The sequence below is a fragment of the Hyaena hyaena genome, unplaced genomic scaffold (genome assembly GCF_003009895.1).
Source record: "Hyaena hyaena isolate Hyena2069 unplaced genomic scaffold, ASM300989v1 scaffold_10, whole genome shotgun sequence".
NCBI classification, from domain to species: Eukaryota; Metazoa; Chordata; class Mammalia; order Carnivora; family Hyaenidae; genus Hyaena; species Hyaena hyaena.
Window position 1 is genome coordinate 6861711 of NW_024080642.1, and position 16940 is coordinate 6878650.

The window sequence follows — 16940 nt, forward strand, 5'->3', positions numbered from 1 at the left end:
GAGGATCATGTGGTTCTCGTCCTTTCTTTTACTAATGTGATGTATCACAGTGATTGATTTGTGGATATTGAACCGGCCCTGCATTCCAGATATAAATCCCACTTGGTCATGGTGATAATTTTAATGTATTGTTAGATCTGCTTGGCTAGTATCTTGTTGAGAATTTTTGCATCCATGTTCATCAGGGAAATTGGTCTGTAGTTCTTGCTTTTTGTGGGGTCTTTGTCTGGTTTTGGAATCAAGGTAATGCTGGCCTCATAGAATGAGTTTGGAAGCTTTCCTTACATTTCTATTTTTTTTGGAGCAGCTTGCAAAGAATAGGTCTTAACTTTAAATGTTTGATAGAATTCCCTTAGAAAGCCATCTGGCCCTGGACTCTTGTTTTTTGGGAGATTTTTAATTACTAATTAAATTTCTTTACTGGTTATGGGTCTGTTCAAATTTTCTATTTCTTCCTCTTTCAGTTTGGGTAGTTTATATGTTTCTAGGAATTTATCCATTTCTTAAAGATTGCTAAATTTATTGGCGTATAATTGCTCATAATATTCTCTTATTATTGTTTGTATTTCTGCTGTGTTGGTTGTGATCTCTCCTCTTTCACTCTTGATTTTATTTATTTGGGTCCTTTCCTTTTTCTTTTTGATCTTACTGGCTAGGGGTTTACCAATTTTGTTAATTCTTTCAAAGAACCAGCTCCTGATTTCATTGATCTATCTTACTATATTTTTGTATTTGATAACATTGATTTCTGCTCTAATTGTTGTTATTTCCTATCTTCTGCTGATTTGGGCTTTTATTTGCTGTTCTTTCTCCAGCTCTTTAAGGTGTAAGGGTAGGTTGCGTATCAGACCTTTTTCCCTTTTTTCAGGAAGGCCTGGATTGCTATGTACTCCCATCTTATTACCGCCTTTGCTGCATCCCAGAGGTTTTGGGCTGTGGTGTTATCATTTTCATTGCCTTCCATGTACTTTTTAACTTCCTATTTAACTTCTTGGTTAACCCATTCATTCTTTAATAGGATGTTCTTTAATCTCCAACTATTTGTTGTCTTTCCGAATTTTTTATTGTGTTTGATTTTGAGTTTCATAGCATTGTGGTCTGAAAATATACACAGTATGATCTCAATCTTTTTGTACTTGTTGAGGGCTGATTTGTGACCCAGTACGTGATACATTCTGGAGAATGTATATTCCTTTGCATTAGGATGAAATGTTCTGAATATATCTGTTAAGTCCATCCGGTCCGTTGTGTCATTCAAGGCCATTGTTTCCTCGTTGGTTTTCTGCTTAGATGATCTGTCCATTGGTGTAAGTGGGGTGTAGAAGTCCCCTACTATTATGGTATTATTGTCAATGAGTTTCTTTATTGACAATAATAAATCAATGATTTATTGATTTATTATTAAATGAATCAGTGATTCATTGATTTATATATTTGGGAATTTCATGTTAGGGGCATAAATTTTTGCAATTGTTAGATCTTCTTGGTGGATAGACCCCTTAATTATGATAAAACACTCTTCTTCATCTCCTGTTACAGTCTTTATTTTAAAATCTAGATTATCTGGGGGCGCCTGGGTGGCTTAGTCAGTTAAGCGTCCGACTTTCGCTTGGGTCATGACCTCGCGGTTCGTGGGTTTGAGCCCCGCATCGGGCTCTGTGCTGACTGCCAGCTCAGAGCCTGGAGCCTGTTTCAATCTGTGACTCCCTCTCTCTCTGACCCTCCCCTGCTCATGCTGTCTCTTTCTCCTAGAAATAAAAAAAATAAAATAAAAAAAAATAAAATAAAATCTAGATTATCTGATATAAGTATGGTTACTCAGCTTTCTTTTGTGAACCAATAGAATGATAGATGGTTCTTCATATGAAGATTCTTTCACTCTGAATGTGCCTTTAGGTCTAAAATGGGTCTCTTGTAATCAGCATATGGATGGATTGTTTTTTCATCCATTCTGTTACCCCATGTCTTTTGATTGGGGCATTTAGTGCATTGACGTTTAGAGTAAGTACTGAAAGATATGAATTTGTTGCCATTGTGTTGCCTGTGGAGTTGGAGTTTCTAGTGATGTTCTCTGGTCCTTTCTAGTCTTTGTTGCTTTTGGTCCTTTTTGTTTTGTTTCATCTTTTCTCTCCTCCGAGATTCTCCCTGAAAATTTCTTGCAGGGCTGGTTTAGTGATCACAAACTTCTTTAGTGTTTGTTTGTCTGGGAAACTTTCTTTCTTCTATTTTGAATGACAGTCTTGCTGGATAAAGAATTCTTGGCTGCATATTTTTCTGATTCAGCACGTTGACTATATCCTGCCATTCCATTCTGGCCTGCCAATCTTCTGTGGATAGGTCTGCTGCGAACCATCTTTCTTGCTTTATAGGTTAAGGACTTTTTTCCCTTGCTGTTTTCATAATTCTTTCCTTGTCTGTGTGTTTTGTGAATTTGACTAAGATATGCCTTGGTGATGGTGGTTTTTGCTGAATCTAATGGTACTTCTGTGTGCCTCCCGGATTTTGATGTCTATGTCTTTCCCCAGGTTGGGAAAGTTTTCTGCTATGATTTCATGCATGTGGTTTTTAAATGAAATAGAACAGAAAGGCGTTTGATGAAATTATTTATGTTTGGCCCCACCCTACCTCAGTTCTGTTCCCTAGAAACTTAAAAAAAAAATCACCTTTATTGAAATTCAATGTGATTTACACACAATAAAAACTGTAATATGTATAATAGATATATATAATAAAAACTCAAGATCTGTGCAGTTTCACGAGCTTTGGCAAATTCCCCATCCCCTGATTCCAACCTAGGCAAAGCAGATTTTGACTTCTGTTTTTTATCTCTATAGGTTAGTTTTGACTATTCTAAAAAAATTTTTTTAATATTTATTTCTGAGAGAGAGACAGAGTGTGAGCAGGGGAACGGCAGAGAGAGGGAGACACAGAATCCAAAGCAGGCAGCAGGCTCTGAACTGTCAGCACAGAACCTGATGCGGGGCTCAAACTTGTGAACTGTGAGATCATGACCTGAGGTGAAGTTGGATGCTTAACCGACTGAGCCACGTAGGAGCCCCTATATTTTTGTTTTTAACTAGGATCTATGCCCAACATGGGGCTTCAACTCATGAGCTGTGATCAAGTTGGTCATTTAACCCACTGAGCCACCCAGGTGCCCCCTCTGTTGGAATATTTTAAATTATAAATTTGGATTCCTTAATGGATGTGGTACTGTCTAGATTCTCTGCATTCTGTATGTTAGTTTTGACAATTTGTTTTTCAAGGGACTTAGCCATTTTATCTTTGTCATAAAGTTGTTCCTAATATCCCCTTATTATCTCTCATATATATAGTCTAATGTATATGATATATAGTGATGCATTTTTCACTTCTGATATTGAGGATATTTGTCTTTTTCTTTGGCAGACTAGCTAGAAGTTTATCAATTTTATTGATATTTTCAAAGAACCAGCTTTTTGTTCAGTTGTTTCTTTGTTATCCATTTTCTATTTTGTTGTTTTTTTTTGTTTTTGTTTTTGTTTTTTCTCTCCTTTATCATTTCCTTCCTTCCACATGCTTGAGTTTAGTTTATTCTTCTCTGGTGTCCTATGATGGAAGCTTATATAATTGATTTTGGACCTTTTTTCTTCTCTAAGCATTAGAGCTGTAATTTTCCCTCTAAGCATTGCTCTAGCAAATCCCATAAATTTAGATAGATTGTATTTTCATTTTCATTCTGTTAATAATACTTTCCGATTTCTCTTGTGATTTCTTTTTCAATAGATGGGTTATTAAGATGTTTACTGTTTACGGGGCACCTGGCTGGTTCAGTAGGTAGAGCATGAGACTGTTGATCTTGAGGTTGTGAGTTCGAGCCCGAGGTTGGGTCGAGAGATTATTTTAATTTTTTTTAATGTTTCCTTTATTTCTGAGGGAGAGAGAGAGACAGAGTGAGCAGGGGAGGGTCAGAGAGAGAGGGAGACACAGAATCTGAGACAGGCTCCAAGCTCTGATCTGGCTGTCAGCACAGAGCCCGATATGGCGCTTGAACCCACGAACCATGGGACGGTTAACCGACTGAGCCACCCAGGTGCCCCTAGAGAGATTGTCTTAAAAGAATAGAAGTTGGCTGCTTATTTTCCAAGTAGTTGGAGATTTTGTAGATATCCTGTTTTTAGGATTTTTAGTTTCATTCCAATGTGGTCAGATAATGCGCTCTCTGAATCCAGTCTTAACATTCATTGAGACTTGTTATTTACCCGACATATGGAATCTTGATAAAAATGTTACAGGTGCATTTAAAAGAATGTTTATTCTGCAATTGTTAGATGATTTAAATAGGTCAAGTTGGCTTATAGTTTTATCTTTTATATTCTTCTACATATTTTTTTTCTCTTTGCCCTTTCCTTCCTGAGAAAAGGAAGTTGAGACCACCAATTATAGTGATGGACTTGTCTATTTCTCCTCCTAACTCTGTAGATTTTTGCTTCTTGTATTTTGAAACTTGTTATTAGGTGTATACACTTGTCATTGTTGTGCCTTCTTCAGGAATCACCCCATTATTATGAAATGTCCTTTTTTATCCCTGGTAATATTTGTCCTGAAGCTTTCTTTGCCTGCCAGTAATGATACATCTTTTTATAGTGTTTAATTTTTAGCCTGCATTTTTATATTTGAAGTGCAGTTCTTGTAGATAGCAGATAGTTGCATCTTACTCATTTTGACAAATTTTGCCTTTTACTTGGAGTGCTTGAACCTTTTACGCTTATAGAGTTAGATGTTTGGGTGTAAGTTTTTCATTTTGCTACTTGTTTTCTATTTGTCCTATCTGTTTGTTGTTGTAGTTTTGTTGTTTACGTTTTTCTGAGTTGCGAATTGAGTATTTTTTATGATTTGAGTTTAATTCCAGTATTGATTTATGAGCTATACTCTTTGTTTTACTCTTTTAAGGAATGCTTTAGGGGCGCCTGGGTGGCTCAGTCAGTTAAGTGTCCGACTTTGGCTTAGGTCATGATCTCACGGTTTGTGGGTTCAAGCCCTGCGTCGGGCTCTGTGCTGACAGCTACCTTGGAGCCTTCAGATTCTGTGTCTCCCTCTCTCTCTGACCCTCTCCCCTGCCTCAAGCTGTCTGTCTGTCTGCTTCTCTCTCTCTCAGAAATAAATAAAACATTAAATTTTTTTTTAAAAAAAGGAATGCTTTAGAGCAATTCATCTTAATTTGCACTACTATTACAAAATATTTTTTATTTTTTTAGGTTTTATTTATATAAGTACTCGCACCAAATATTGGGCTTAAACTCACAACCCCAAGATCAACAGTCAACTGAGTCAGCCAGGCACCCCTATTATAAAATACTTTGGACTGGGTGGTGTAGACAGCAGATTTATTTCTCACAACTCCAGAGGTTGGGAAATCCAAGCTCAAAGTGTCAGCAGATTCACTTCTGGGTAAGGGCTGTGTTTCTGGCTTATAGCTACAATCTCACCATGTGCCCACATGACCTCTTCTTTGTATGTTGGAAGAGAGAGCTCTGGTGTGTCTCTTCTTTTTTTATGTCTATTTATTTTGAGAGGGAGCGCGCACATCCATGTTTGCAAATGAGGGAGGGGCGGAGAGAGAAACCCAAGCAGGCTCCATGATGACGCGGGGGGGGGTCTCCCCCCCCCCCACCATGCCCAAATGAATGAGCCACCCAGGTGCCCCAAGGTGTCTCTCCTTCTAAGGGCATGAATTCCCATATGGAGGTTCCACCCTCATGACTTTATTAAAACAAATTACCTCCAAAGGTCCCACCTTCTATGTCATCACACGGGGGGTTTGAACTTCAACATGAATTTGGGGAGGTGGGACACAAATAAGTAGTCTAAAACATGGTGGTTCTCTCTCTTTTTCTTTTTAAATTTTTTGTTTATTTATTTTGAGAAAGGGAGAGAGAGAGAGAGAGACAGAGCATGAGTAGGAGAGGGGCAGAGAGAGAGGGGGTGAGAATCCCAAGCAGGCTCTGCACTGTCATCGCAGAGCCGAATTAGGGACTTGATCCCACGAACCTTGAGATCATGACCTGAGCCAAAATCAAGAATCAGATGCTTAACTGACTAAACCACTCAGGAGCCCCCTCTCTCTCTCTTTTAATTGAAGTATGGTTGATATGCAATGTTATATTAACATTTTAGGTGTACAGCACAGCAATTGGACAACTCTGCATGTTATGCTGTACTCCCCATTGAATGTTTTGATCTTAGAATACTCTTTATTTTTTATTTTTTAATGTTTTGTGTGCACAAGCAGGGGAGGGGCAGAGAGAGGAGGGCACAGAGGATCTGAAGTGGGCTTCTGCGGGGTCTAACTCAGTGAACCACGAGATCATGACCTGCGCCGAAGTTGGTTGTGTTGGATGTGTAACTGACTGAGCCGCCCAGGCGCCCTGATCATAGAATACTCTTAAAAATCATTGGCCCTCCACCCCCAAGAGCTTTTGTTTTTGTGAATGATATCCACCTTACCATACTTAAAATTATAACTGAGATATTTCTTTTTTTTTTTTAATGTTTTATTTATTTCTAGGAGAGAGAGAGAGAGAGAGACAGCGTGAGCAGGGGAAGGTCAGAGAGAGAGGGAGTCACAGACTGAAACAGGCTCCAGGCTCTGAGCTGGCAGTCCGCACAGAGCCCGACGTGGGGCTCGAACCGACGAACCGCGAGATCGTGACCTAAGCGAAAGTCGGACGCTTAACCGACTAAGCCACCCAGGCGCCCCTGTAACTGAGATATTTCTAAAACATTTATTTAAGATGATAATAAACTAACATAAATAACATGTTTTGTAAGAGACAGCTATATATTTCAAAACAAATAGAAAATTGATATTGTTTTACATTTTTGCACATTGCTTTAATGTCTGGCTTTAGAAGATATGACAGGTTGATTTTCATATCAGCTTCTACATTCAATATATTGATATTTGGGGGTGGGAGGCTGGTTTATATGAAGGAAATCTGGCCTCAGGTATATAATTGGAGAAAGGGGGAGTATTTTAATATTCTTTTTAAGCTTTTTAAAAATTTTAACCTTGTGATATTATAATAAGAAATGTATATTTGGTTTTGTTTAGTTCCTGGAACAGAGCTCCTAAAACCCGTTTCCTGAATAATAAGAGTGAGAGGAGCTTTTTCTTTTTCTTTTTTTGTTATTCATAGTTGGCCCCTTTCAACCATACCTGAGTTTACTTTAAGGATGACTTTTGCTGAACCCCAAGATAGCTTCAGGATGAGGGGCTGATTGAAAGGGGAACCAACCATGTGATTAGAAGGCTGGAATTTTCAGCCCAACACCCCCACCCCCACCTCCAGCTCCACTGTCCCCCGGAGAGTTAGGAGATCGATAAGTCACCAATGGTGGTGATTTAATCAGCCATGTCTATGTAATGGGACCTTTGAAAAACCCCTAAACAGCAGGGATCAGAGAGCTTCCAGGTTGGTGACTGCGTCTGCATGCCAGGAGGGTCATGCACCCCAAACCCCATTCTGGTACAGAAACTCCTATGCTCAAGATCCTTCCATACCTGCCCTGTGTACCTCTTCATTGCTTATTCGTGTTTATCCGTTATAAAATCCTTTATAATAAGCCAGCAAAGTGTTCCCATCAGTTCTGTGAACTTGAGGAGGGGGTCATGGGTACCCCCATGGGATCTACTACTTGAGGTTGGTGTGTGAAGTGGGCAAGGGACGGTCTTATGGGACTGAGCCCCTAACCTGTGGAGTCTACACTGACTCTGGGTAGTGTCAGAATTGAATTGACTTGTAGGACACCTGCTTGGTTTCTGCAGAGAATTGAAAACTTACACATGCAGTGTCAGAAATTGTTGTGAGTAGGGGCACCTGGGTGGCTTAGTCGGTTAAGCGTCCGACTTTCGCTTAGGTCATGATCTCGCGGTTCGTGGGTTCGAGCCCCGCGTCGGGCTCTGTGCTGACTGCCAGCTCAGAGCCTGGAGCCTGTTTCAGATTCTGTATCTCCCTCTCTCTCTGACCCTCCCCTGCTCACGCTGTCTCTCTCTCTCTCTCTCTCTCTCTCTCTCTCTCTCTCTCCTAGAAAAAAAAATGGTTGTGAATAGAAAAAGGTTTTCTCTACATTAAAACTCAACAAATGTTAGTTTCTTAAAGGTTATTGGAATGTAGACTTGGTTCTTTTCGAATGGATCTTTTACCTATACATTGTGTATAATGCCATGCATTGGTCATTTGGAAGATACTGGCTCATTGCATTATGCAGATCTTCTGAATATTGATGTTTCATTATATAACAAAAACCCGTGCCTATTAATCTCACTCCTGATAATCAGAAAAGTCTGTAAGCATTAGGAAGCTGTAAAACTCATGATCAGTGAATAGAAGTTTTCAAAAGTTCTGATTTTCACTAGAAAACCCTTTTATCATTGGCAATAAAAGAGTTTGTTGTCTTTGGAAACAGGCTCACTTTATTTATTTTAATTTTTTTAAACATTTATTCATTTTTGAGAGAGTGAGAGTGAGGGAGGGGCAGAGAGAGGGAGATACAGAATCCCAAGCAGGCTCTAGGCGCTGAGCTGTCAACACAGAGCCCGACGCGGGGCTCGAACTCACAGACACGAAGTTAGCCCTGAGCTGAAGTCAGATGCTTAATGGACTGAGCCACCCAGGCGCCCCGTCACTTTATTTATTTTTGAGAAAAGATTTACTAAATTCCGAAGTTTGAATAACCAGTATGTCATTTGGGCTTTCAAGTAAAAATGATGATCTGTGGAAAAAGTGGCTAGTTCAACTCACAGCTCAAAAGACCGCACAAGCGGTGACAGCCAGTGCTCCAGTATGCTGCAGAAGTACTTTTTGCCGACTTCCCATATTGTTGCGTAGAATATTTAAAAATTTCTGTAAAGAATATTGACTTTTTTTGGCAGCCTGTCGATTGATTGACTTGCAAATCAGCTGATCCCTTGGAGACTGGAATGGGTCCAGAATAGCTTTTACTTTGGGTCTAGTCTCGTCCCGTTTTTGAAGCATGACCTTTCTGGGGTCTCTGAAGGCAGCAGGTGTTTATTATTGAGAGTTCTGCACGCAGGCTGGGGAGAGCTCAGCTGTGCTGTAGCCTGTGTGAGCTCCACTCGTTTCCAGCGTATGGCTGTCTAATACTTCATCTTCGCCTGGCCTTGCAGGTTGCATTCTGTGTACCCATGGCTTAGAATTCAGCCACAGACTCCAGGGAGCCCCTGGGCGGGTCATTGGGGCTCTAACTCTGTGTCGCTTGTCACCTCTGGTATCCTGCCTCCACAAAATCCAGCTAAGTCACCTCCCTGAACTCTGCTCAGTACGACTGCCATGTGCTTCTTGGGCTCTCTTCTCCCCACTCTGATCCAGGAGTGCACCGTGCAGGAAGCCAGGAGGGAGGATTGTAGCGTTCCCCTCACTCATGTCTCTTCTTTCAGGGACCACAGTCTTGCTCTGCCTCTTGTCAGTATTTGAAAAGTTTATGTATTTTTGTCCCGTGTTTTAGTTGGTAGTCCTGTTTATTTCGGCAGGAGCAAGAGCAGAGGTCAGAGAACCAGTCTTCACTGCTGTTAGTTTTTTTCTGATGATTGCCTTTATTTTTTAAGTTTTTAAAAAAGATTATTTACTTATTTATTTAAAAGTAGGCTACAGGGCCAATGTGGGTCTCAAACTCATGACCCTGAGGTCAAGAGTCGCATGCTCCACCGACTGAGCCAACCAGGCACCCCCCTGATGGTCACCTTTATTTATTTTTTTAAAAATTTTTTTAATGTTTTATTTATTTCTAGGAGAGAGAGAGAGAGAGAGAGAGACAGCGTGAGCAGGGGAGGGTCAGAGAGAGAGGGAGTCACAGACTCTGAAAGAGGCTCCAGGCTCTGAGCTGGCAGTTAGCACAGAGCCCGACGCGGGGCCCGAACCCACGAACCGCGAGATCATGACCTAAGCGAAAGTCGGACGCTTAACCGACTAAGCCACCCAGGCGCCCCTGATGGTCACCTTTAAATGGTGGCTTTTTAAAAACAAACAAAAAGCCTGATTGGTGTTCTGTTTTTTGTAGATGTTATTTTCATAATGGCTAATAGAGACATGAGATTTAAAATTCAAAAGGTATTGGGCTCCTGAGTGGCTAAGTCAGTTGAGCTTCCGACTCTTGATCTCAGCTTAGGTCTTGATATCAGGATTGTGAGTTCAAGTCCCCTGTTGGGCTCCACGTTGGGCGTGAAGTTTACTTTAAAAAAATGCGAAAGATGTAAAAAGGGGATTCAGTGTAAGGTCTGCCTCCCCCATGCGGCCCCTACTCGCTGTTCTCTCAAGAGGCACCAATGTTATATAAACATTTCTTTAAGGCTGCATAATATTGTTTTAAAGACTTCCCATACTTATCTAATTATCTATTAATGGGCACTATAGGCAAATTAATGTGCTGTTCTAAATAATGCATACACATGTGATACCTGTATTTTGGACATAGTGACTATATTCTTGTTGTTAAGCATATATCCCACTTTTATGATTTTATTAATTTATCCAAAGTGATAAAACTTACTAGATTTTCAGATGACATGCTCTGAAAAGTGTCTTTAATAGTGTTGTCTGTGGTTTATTCCAAGTACCAAACTGTAAAAATATGTCAGATTTTGGTCACGATTGAATATAGATCTCATTCTGTTTTTACTCTTTCAGGCCATAATGCAACAAGGAGATACATCCATAAAACCTGTTCTGCAAGTCATTGTGAGTACCTGTGTATGTTTTACGTCAAGTGTTTTAAAAACTTTTATGTAATTACACATTTCGTTTGATGAAGCACATATAGATTCGTCCACTTTAGGAAATTCTCTCCATTATCACAAAAAATAAGCCGGTCCTGTGGTAACCTTAGGAGAGGAGCCAGGGCTCTTCTTCTTCTTCTTCTTCTTTGATATAATGTTAGCCAGAGTGAGACTTTGGGGGTTTAAATTTGAGCCTTTGCCTTTCTATTCTTTCTACAATTGATGGATGCCGTAGTGCTACACATCATTACTATTTCCTCCTTACTTTTTTGTTTCTGCCCTGAGGTTTGTCTTACTTAACTCTGTCTTATATGGGCCTGCAATGAAAGTGTCTCCTTAAAATTCTTCATTAACCCTATCATTCATTTAAGGGTTTTTCAAAAAATTAAAAAAGAATTTTTTTTTAACATTTGTATATTTTTGAAGGAGAGAGAGACAGAGTGTGAGCGGTGGGGGAGTGGCAGAGAGAGAGGGAGACACAGAATCCAAAGGAGGCTCCAGGCTCTGAGTTGTCAGCACAGAGCCCAATGCAGGGTTCAAACCCGTGAGGCGTGAGATCATGACCTGAGCCAAAGTCAGACGCTCAACCGACGGAGACATCCAAGTGCCCCCATTTAAAGATTTTTCAAAACATTTTTAAAGTTTATTTATTTTTGAGAGAGAGAGAGAGAGAAAGAGACAGAGAGAGCAAGCAGGGGAGGGGCAGAGAGAGGGAGAGAATCCCAAGCAGGCTCCGCAGTGTCAGCACAGAGCCCGGTGCGGGGCTTGAACCCACAAACCATGAGATCATGTCCTGAGCCAAAACCAAGAATTGGACGCTTAACTGACTGAGCCACCCAGGCACCCCACAGTTCTTCATGTTTTAGTGGGAATTTAAAAGACGAATAGAAGCAGAATCCTGGATCCTTCTGCAGATTCTGGGTCAGTAGGCCTGGTGATCTCCTTGTGACTCCCAGACTGGCTGCCAGTCATCTTAAGGCTCCGTTTCTGTATTTCACCTCCTGTGGAGAGCTGCTTATGATTTCCTGTAAGTTGTGATAAATGCCTTGGCTGTGCCCCTCACGTGCACACCTCTCTTTGCCTCATTCTCCACCTCACTTGTGAGCCCCTTAAGAGCAAGGATTTTTTTTGTTTTTTTCATTTTGTATTTTTAACATGTTTTCTACACAGCACCTTGCATATATTAGATGCCTTATCATACTTTTTTTTAAAAATTGATTTTCAATTAAATTTGAGTTGGGGAGAGAGAACATGAGTGTTAGCAACTCATTTTACTGTCATCTATGTTGTGCTTAAAAATATTAGAGAGGTGCTTGCTTCGGCAGCACATATACTAAAAATAATATTAGAGAGAAGCTGGTGGGAAAATCCTCATATACAAGTTTCTTTTGGATGTCGGTGTCAAGAGCATGGGCGGGCCGTTCAGTGTTTGCTGAACTAATGACAGACCCCCTCTCCTTCCACTTATATGTAATTGTCTCCGGGGACTGGGGAGACAGTCTGTCTAATGAATCACGTTTTCTCTCCTAGAACATCCGTCCCATCACTACAGGGAATAGTCCGCCCCGTTATCGACTGCTTATGAGTGATGGATTGAACACTCTGTCCTGTGAGTATGATGTATAAATCCAGGAATTTGTATTTAAATAATAAAAACACACCCAGCACTTTGATTGCAATAATCTGGGGCATTTCCGAGGTACACATTTGCTGGGCCGTGCACCTCATGCAGACAGAAATGCAGCCGGCAGAGAGCATTCTAACAATAGCCTGGATCTAGTGGAAAGCTGCCACTTGGCTTAATTAATTTTCTCTAACTGGTGCTCTGTTTTCTTTGATTAATTTCCCTCAGGGTGATATTGACATTTAGTGAATATAATGGGATAGCTGTCCTATACTTGCCTTTTTGGGCTTTTATTTCTGTGTTGGAAGCTTCACAAGCGAGAAAGACAATTTGCAGAATATGTGCTTGCCATCTCTAGTCACAAGGTGAAGAACATAGAGAAGATATTTTTAGTCTTCATCGTGAAACCCGAATGATGGAAAAAATGATTTAGGGCAATTTAAGAAATACATTTCAGAGTAGCAGCAGATGTTTAATGCATAGTAAATCATACTGTTTTTCACTTTGCAGAATCTGAATAGTTTTAGTTTCAGAAACATACAAGGCATTGGTTTTCTTTGCCAGTCCAGATGTGATCAGCTTTCGGATTGTTATGACTGAAATGTTGTGGGAACTAAAAAAATCTTTGTGCTTTTCAGCTTTCATGTTGGCAACACAGTTGAACCATCTCGTTGAGAAAGAACAGCTGTCTAGCAACTGCATATGCCAGATTAACCGATTTATTGTTAACACTCTGAAAGATGGAAGGTATGTGGTGGGTTGTTTTTGTTTTTATTTTTTAGGATTTTCTTTGATTTTATTGTGAATTACAACGGGGACTAATTTTTGAACAGCGAAGTCCATTGGATACCAAAATTCACTTAGGAATCAAAAAGACAATGATGAGCTTCCAGCTTAGAGTTTACAGATCTTGAGATTTGAACTCAGATGACTAAACCATGGCACCAAAGGGAGAGAAATATGTCAACAAATTGGAAATTTCAAAGCAGGAGATTAAAGCCAGACGCACAACTCTTATTTCTAATCTCTTCGGAAGCACTGTTTTTACCATTCTCTTTTAAAGCACCTTTTAATGAAAAGGGGTCACTTATAAAGAGCAAGAGAGGTGTATTTAATTATGTAACGCTGCTCCTTTTTTGCAATCTTGAGTCTTTCATCGTAAATACTTTATTCAGCCAGTATAGAGTATGCTGAGGACTAACTGTTACTCCTGGATAACCGTTGCCATAATAGGACCTTTTTTGTTGGGGAGAGGCTTTTGAGTTCTTTATTTTCAGTCACAGAACACATGAGAAACAAATGAGAAACAGCAAGCATTCCCATCTTAACAAGGGTATGTCAGTGTATGTTTCAGTATTATCTGTACATTTCCTAGTAACTTTTGCTTTCTGTTTGTTTACTATATTGTTGTCCTTCTTTTAACTTTCAGCTTCTCTGTGCTTAATCTTTGGTATCTTTTAGAAACAGTATGTACTTCTATTTATTTATTTTTAAATTTTTATTAAAAAGTATTTTTTAAATGTTTATTTTGAGAGAGTGTGTGCACAAGCAGGGGAGGGGCAGAGAGAAGGAGAGACAGAATCCCAAGCAGGCTCCGTGCCTCTGATGAGCACAAAGCCCGATATGGGGCTTGAACTCACAAACTGAGATCATGACCTGAGCTGAGATCAAGAGTCGGACACTTAACTGACTGTGCCTCCCAGGTGCCCCAGCAGCGTATAATTTTAGAAACCAATTTGAGATTTAGTTGGTAAGCTTATTCTGCTTAATTTATTATTGATTTTTTTCTAATTTTTGTGTTTTTACCATGTTTTTGCTTTATATTTTTCTTGCCTTGATTGACTGGGTTTTTTCCTTAATCCTCTTTTTTTGCCTCTGTTGGTTTGAAAGACATTCTATTTGTGCTGTTTTTGTTTGTTTGATTCTTACGAGTACTCTCACAATAAAAAGAAATCCATCCATATGTGAATTAACAGAAATTCTAAAATAGGCCACTATTTTTACCATCCTCTCAAATAAAACAAAGGTCACAAAGTGGTCTGTGTTTAGTGTTCAATTTTGTTTTTATTTCCTCTGATCAGTATTCTCTACACAGACCGCCATTACTTAGATTTACCCATTGTTTGTTAGTTCCCATTTGTCTCCTTCATACTCCTTCCTTTTGAGTTCAGTTCTCATTTTCCTGAAGAATATCTTTTAGCAGCTTTTATAGGGAAAGTTTGTGAATGATGAAAATCTGTCATCTAAAAATGTCTGTTACCAGGCGCCTGGCTGGCTCAGTCGGTAGAGTATGCGACTGACTTAGGGTAGTGAGTGTGAACCCCACTTTGAATGTAGAGATTACTGAAATGAACAAAGAAATAAAATTAGAAAAATAAAAATGTCTGTTTCACTCTCAGTTTAAGTATAGAATTCTAGGTCGACAGTTACTTAGTTGCTGTTACCATCTTCACCCCAATAGAATTTTGTGTTCTTGTCTTGGTGCTTTGTACAGAAACTTGTCAGACCTACATTATGCAACTCACATAAATAAAAATAACTGTAATTCCACTGCCTAGAAATAACTATTAGTAACATTTTGTTGTAATCCTTCCAGAATTTTTCTATGAACATAAGTACTTATAAGTTTGTATTTTCCTTAAACACCTTCATAATATAGTTTTATAATATTCTTTTTTAAGTTTATAGTGGTTGGTTTTACATGTCCTTAGATAAATCTCTGTCATATATTACTTAGGATGCCATTGTATAGGTTTACCATAATTTAGTTAACATTTAATATTATACAGCATTTCACTATTTAAAGTATTTCACCAGTGCTCCTTAGAATATATTGGTAGTTCTTTTTGTGTCCTCAGATTTATAGAGATGATTATTTTAATAAAAATGACACAGAATCATTGAATCAAGGAATGCACAAAAAGGTACAAAGAAGGGGGAAAATGTCTAAAATTGATACAACCTAGAAATAACCATATTATGATTTAGTGAGCATCATTCCAAAAATCTCACTGTACTTATTTATCAATAACTGCTGGATCGATGGAAATCATTTTGGTAGTGGAATGACAATATAATACTGTTAATGCTCTCTTCCTTTGTGTATAATTTGGTCCAAAGCCATTAGGTGGGGCCAGGCGAGGTAGATACTTACAAGGGAGGGGTGGTGGAGGCTGTGGTCTGGAACCAGGTGTCAGCCCAGGCGAAGTGAGGAGGGTGTCCTCGTGGGCCTGACAGGGTGCTGGGGCACCAGCAGGGAAGGAGAACACACGCGGGGGAGAATGGCTGTGGCCCAGAATGGCTTGTTGGAGCCTGAGTGGGTGAGGCAAGATCTGTGTAGCCGTTGGATCCTGAGCAAGGGATGAAGGCACCTGGGAGTATGGGGGTCTGGGGACAGCAGCGGTATGTTGGAGACCAGGTGGGATGAGGAGGGAATCCAAGCAGAATAAGAGGAGGTCTGCAATGAGTGCTGTAGCCCGACATAAACGTTAGAGCCAAGTGGGGAGAGGAGGGTGCTCGTTTGTAATGGGACGGTGCTTGTCTTAGAACTAGGTGGGGAACATCAGCCTCGGGAGGAGGGCATCCCTGGGTGCAGCAGTGGCAGGTAGTGACATATGAGGAGATGGACTTAATAAATATGTTGAGGGCAGTGAGACCTAGCAAAGGGAGAAATCTGTGACTCTGGATTGGAATTGGAGGTTTCAGCGTGAACTCAAGGTTTTCGATAGATAGATATAGATATGGTTATAGATAATCAGTTTGGGACTTTAAAGTTCTGTTTTTATTGTACTTTTAAATTTTTATTTATTTAAATTTTTTAATGTTTATTTTCGAGAGAGAGAGAGACAGGGTGTGAGCAGAGGAGAGACAGAGAGAGAGAGAGAGGGAGACACAGAATTCGAAGCAGGCTCCAGGCTCTGAGCTGTCAGCACAGAGCCCGATGTGGGGCTCGAACCCACAAACCATGAGATTGTGACCTGAGCCGACATTGGCCACCCAACCAACTGAGCCACCCAGGCGCCCCTATTTTATTTTAATTCTATTGCTACTCAATTTACTTAAACTAAAAACAAAAACAGTTCTCCCATTTCTCCCACCCCCTACCCTTTGCTCTAACAACCACCAATCAGTTTGTTCTATGATATCTCTGAGCTTATTTATTTCCACATATGAGAGATCATATGGTAATTGCCTTTCTTTGTCTGAGTTAGCATAATGTCTTGGAAGTCCATCCATGTTTTCACAAATGACAAGGTCTCCCTTTTTTTAAATGGCTGAATAGTGTGTGTGTGTGTGTGTGTGTGTGTGTGTGTGTGTGTGTATACCACAGTTTCTTTATCCATTCATCCATGGGTGGACGCTTAGGTTGTTTCTGTATCTTGGTTATTGTAAATAGTGCTGCAGTGAACATGGCGGTGCAGTTATCTTTTTGAGTTAGCACTTTTGTTTTCTTCAGGTAAATGCCCATAAGTGGACTTGCTGGATCATATGGTAGTTCTGTTTTTAATTTTTTGAGGCGCTTCCATAGTGTTTTCCATAGCC

At 39.9% G+C, this 16940-nt stretch overlaps 1 protein-coding gene across 2 annotated transcripts in view; it reads left to right on the forward strand.

Moving 5' to 3' along the window:
• The window catches only part of RPA1 (replication protein A1), a 74304-nt gene that overhangs the window by 8006 nt on the left and 49358 nt on the right, over window positions 1–16940 (forward strand). For both annotated transcript variants that reach the window (XM_039253787.1, XM_039253796.1), the window contains exons 2-4: window positions 10686–10736; window positions 12305–12383; window positions 13037–13145. In XM_039253787.1, the coding sequence (XP_039109718.1) occupies window positions 10686–10736; window positions 12305–12383; window positions 13037–13145 (239 nt within the window). The remainder of the gene's footprint in view (window positions 1–10685; window positions 10737–12304; window positions 12384–13036; window positions 13146–16940) is intronic.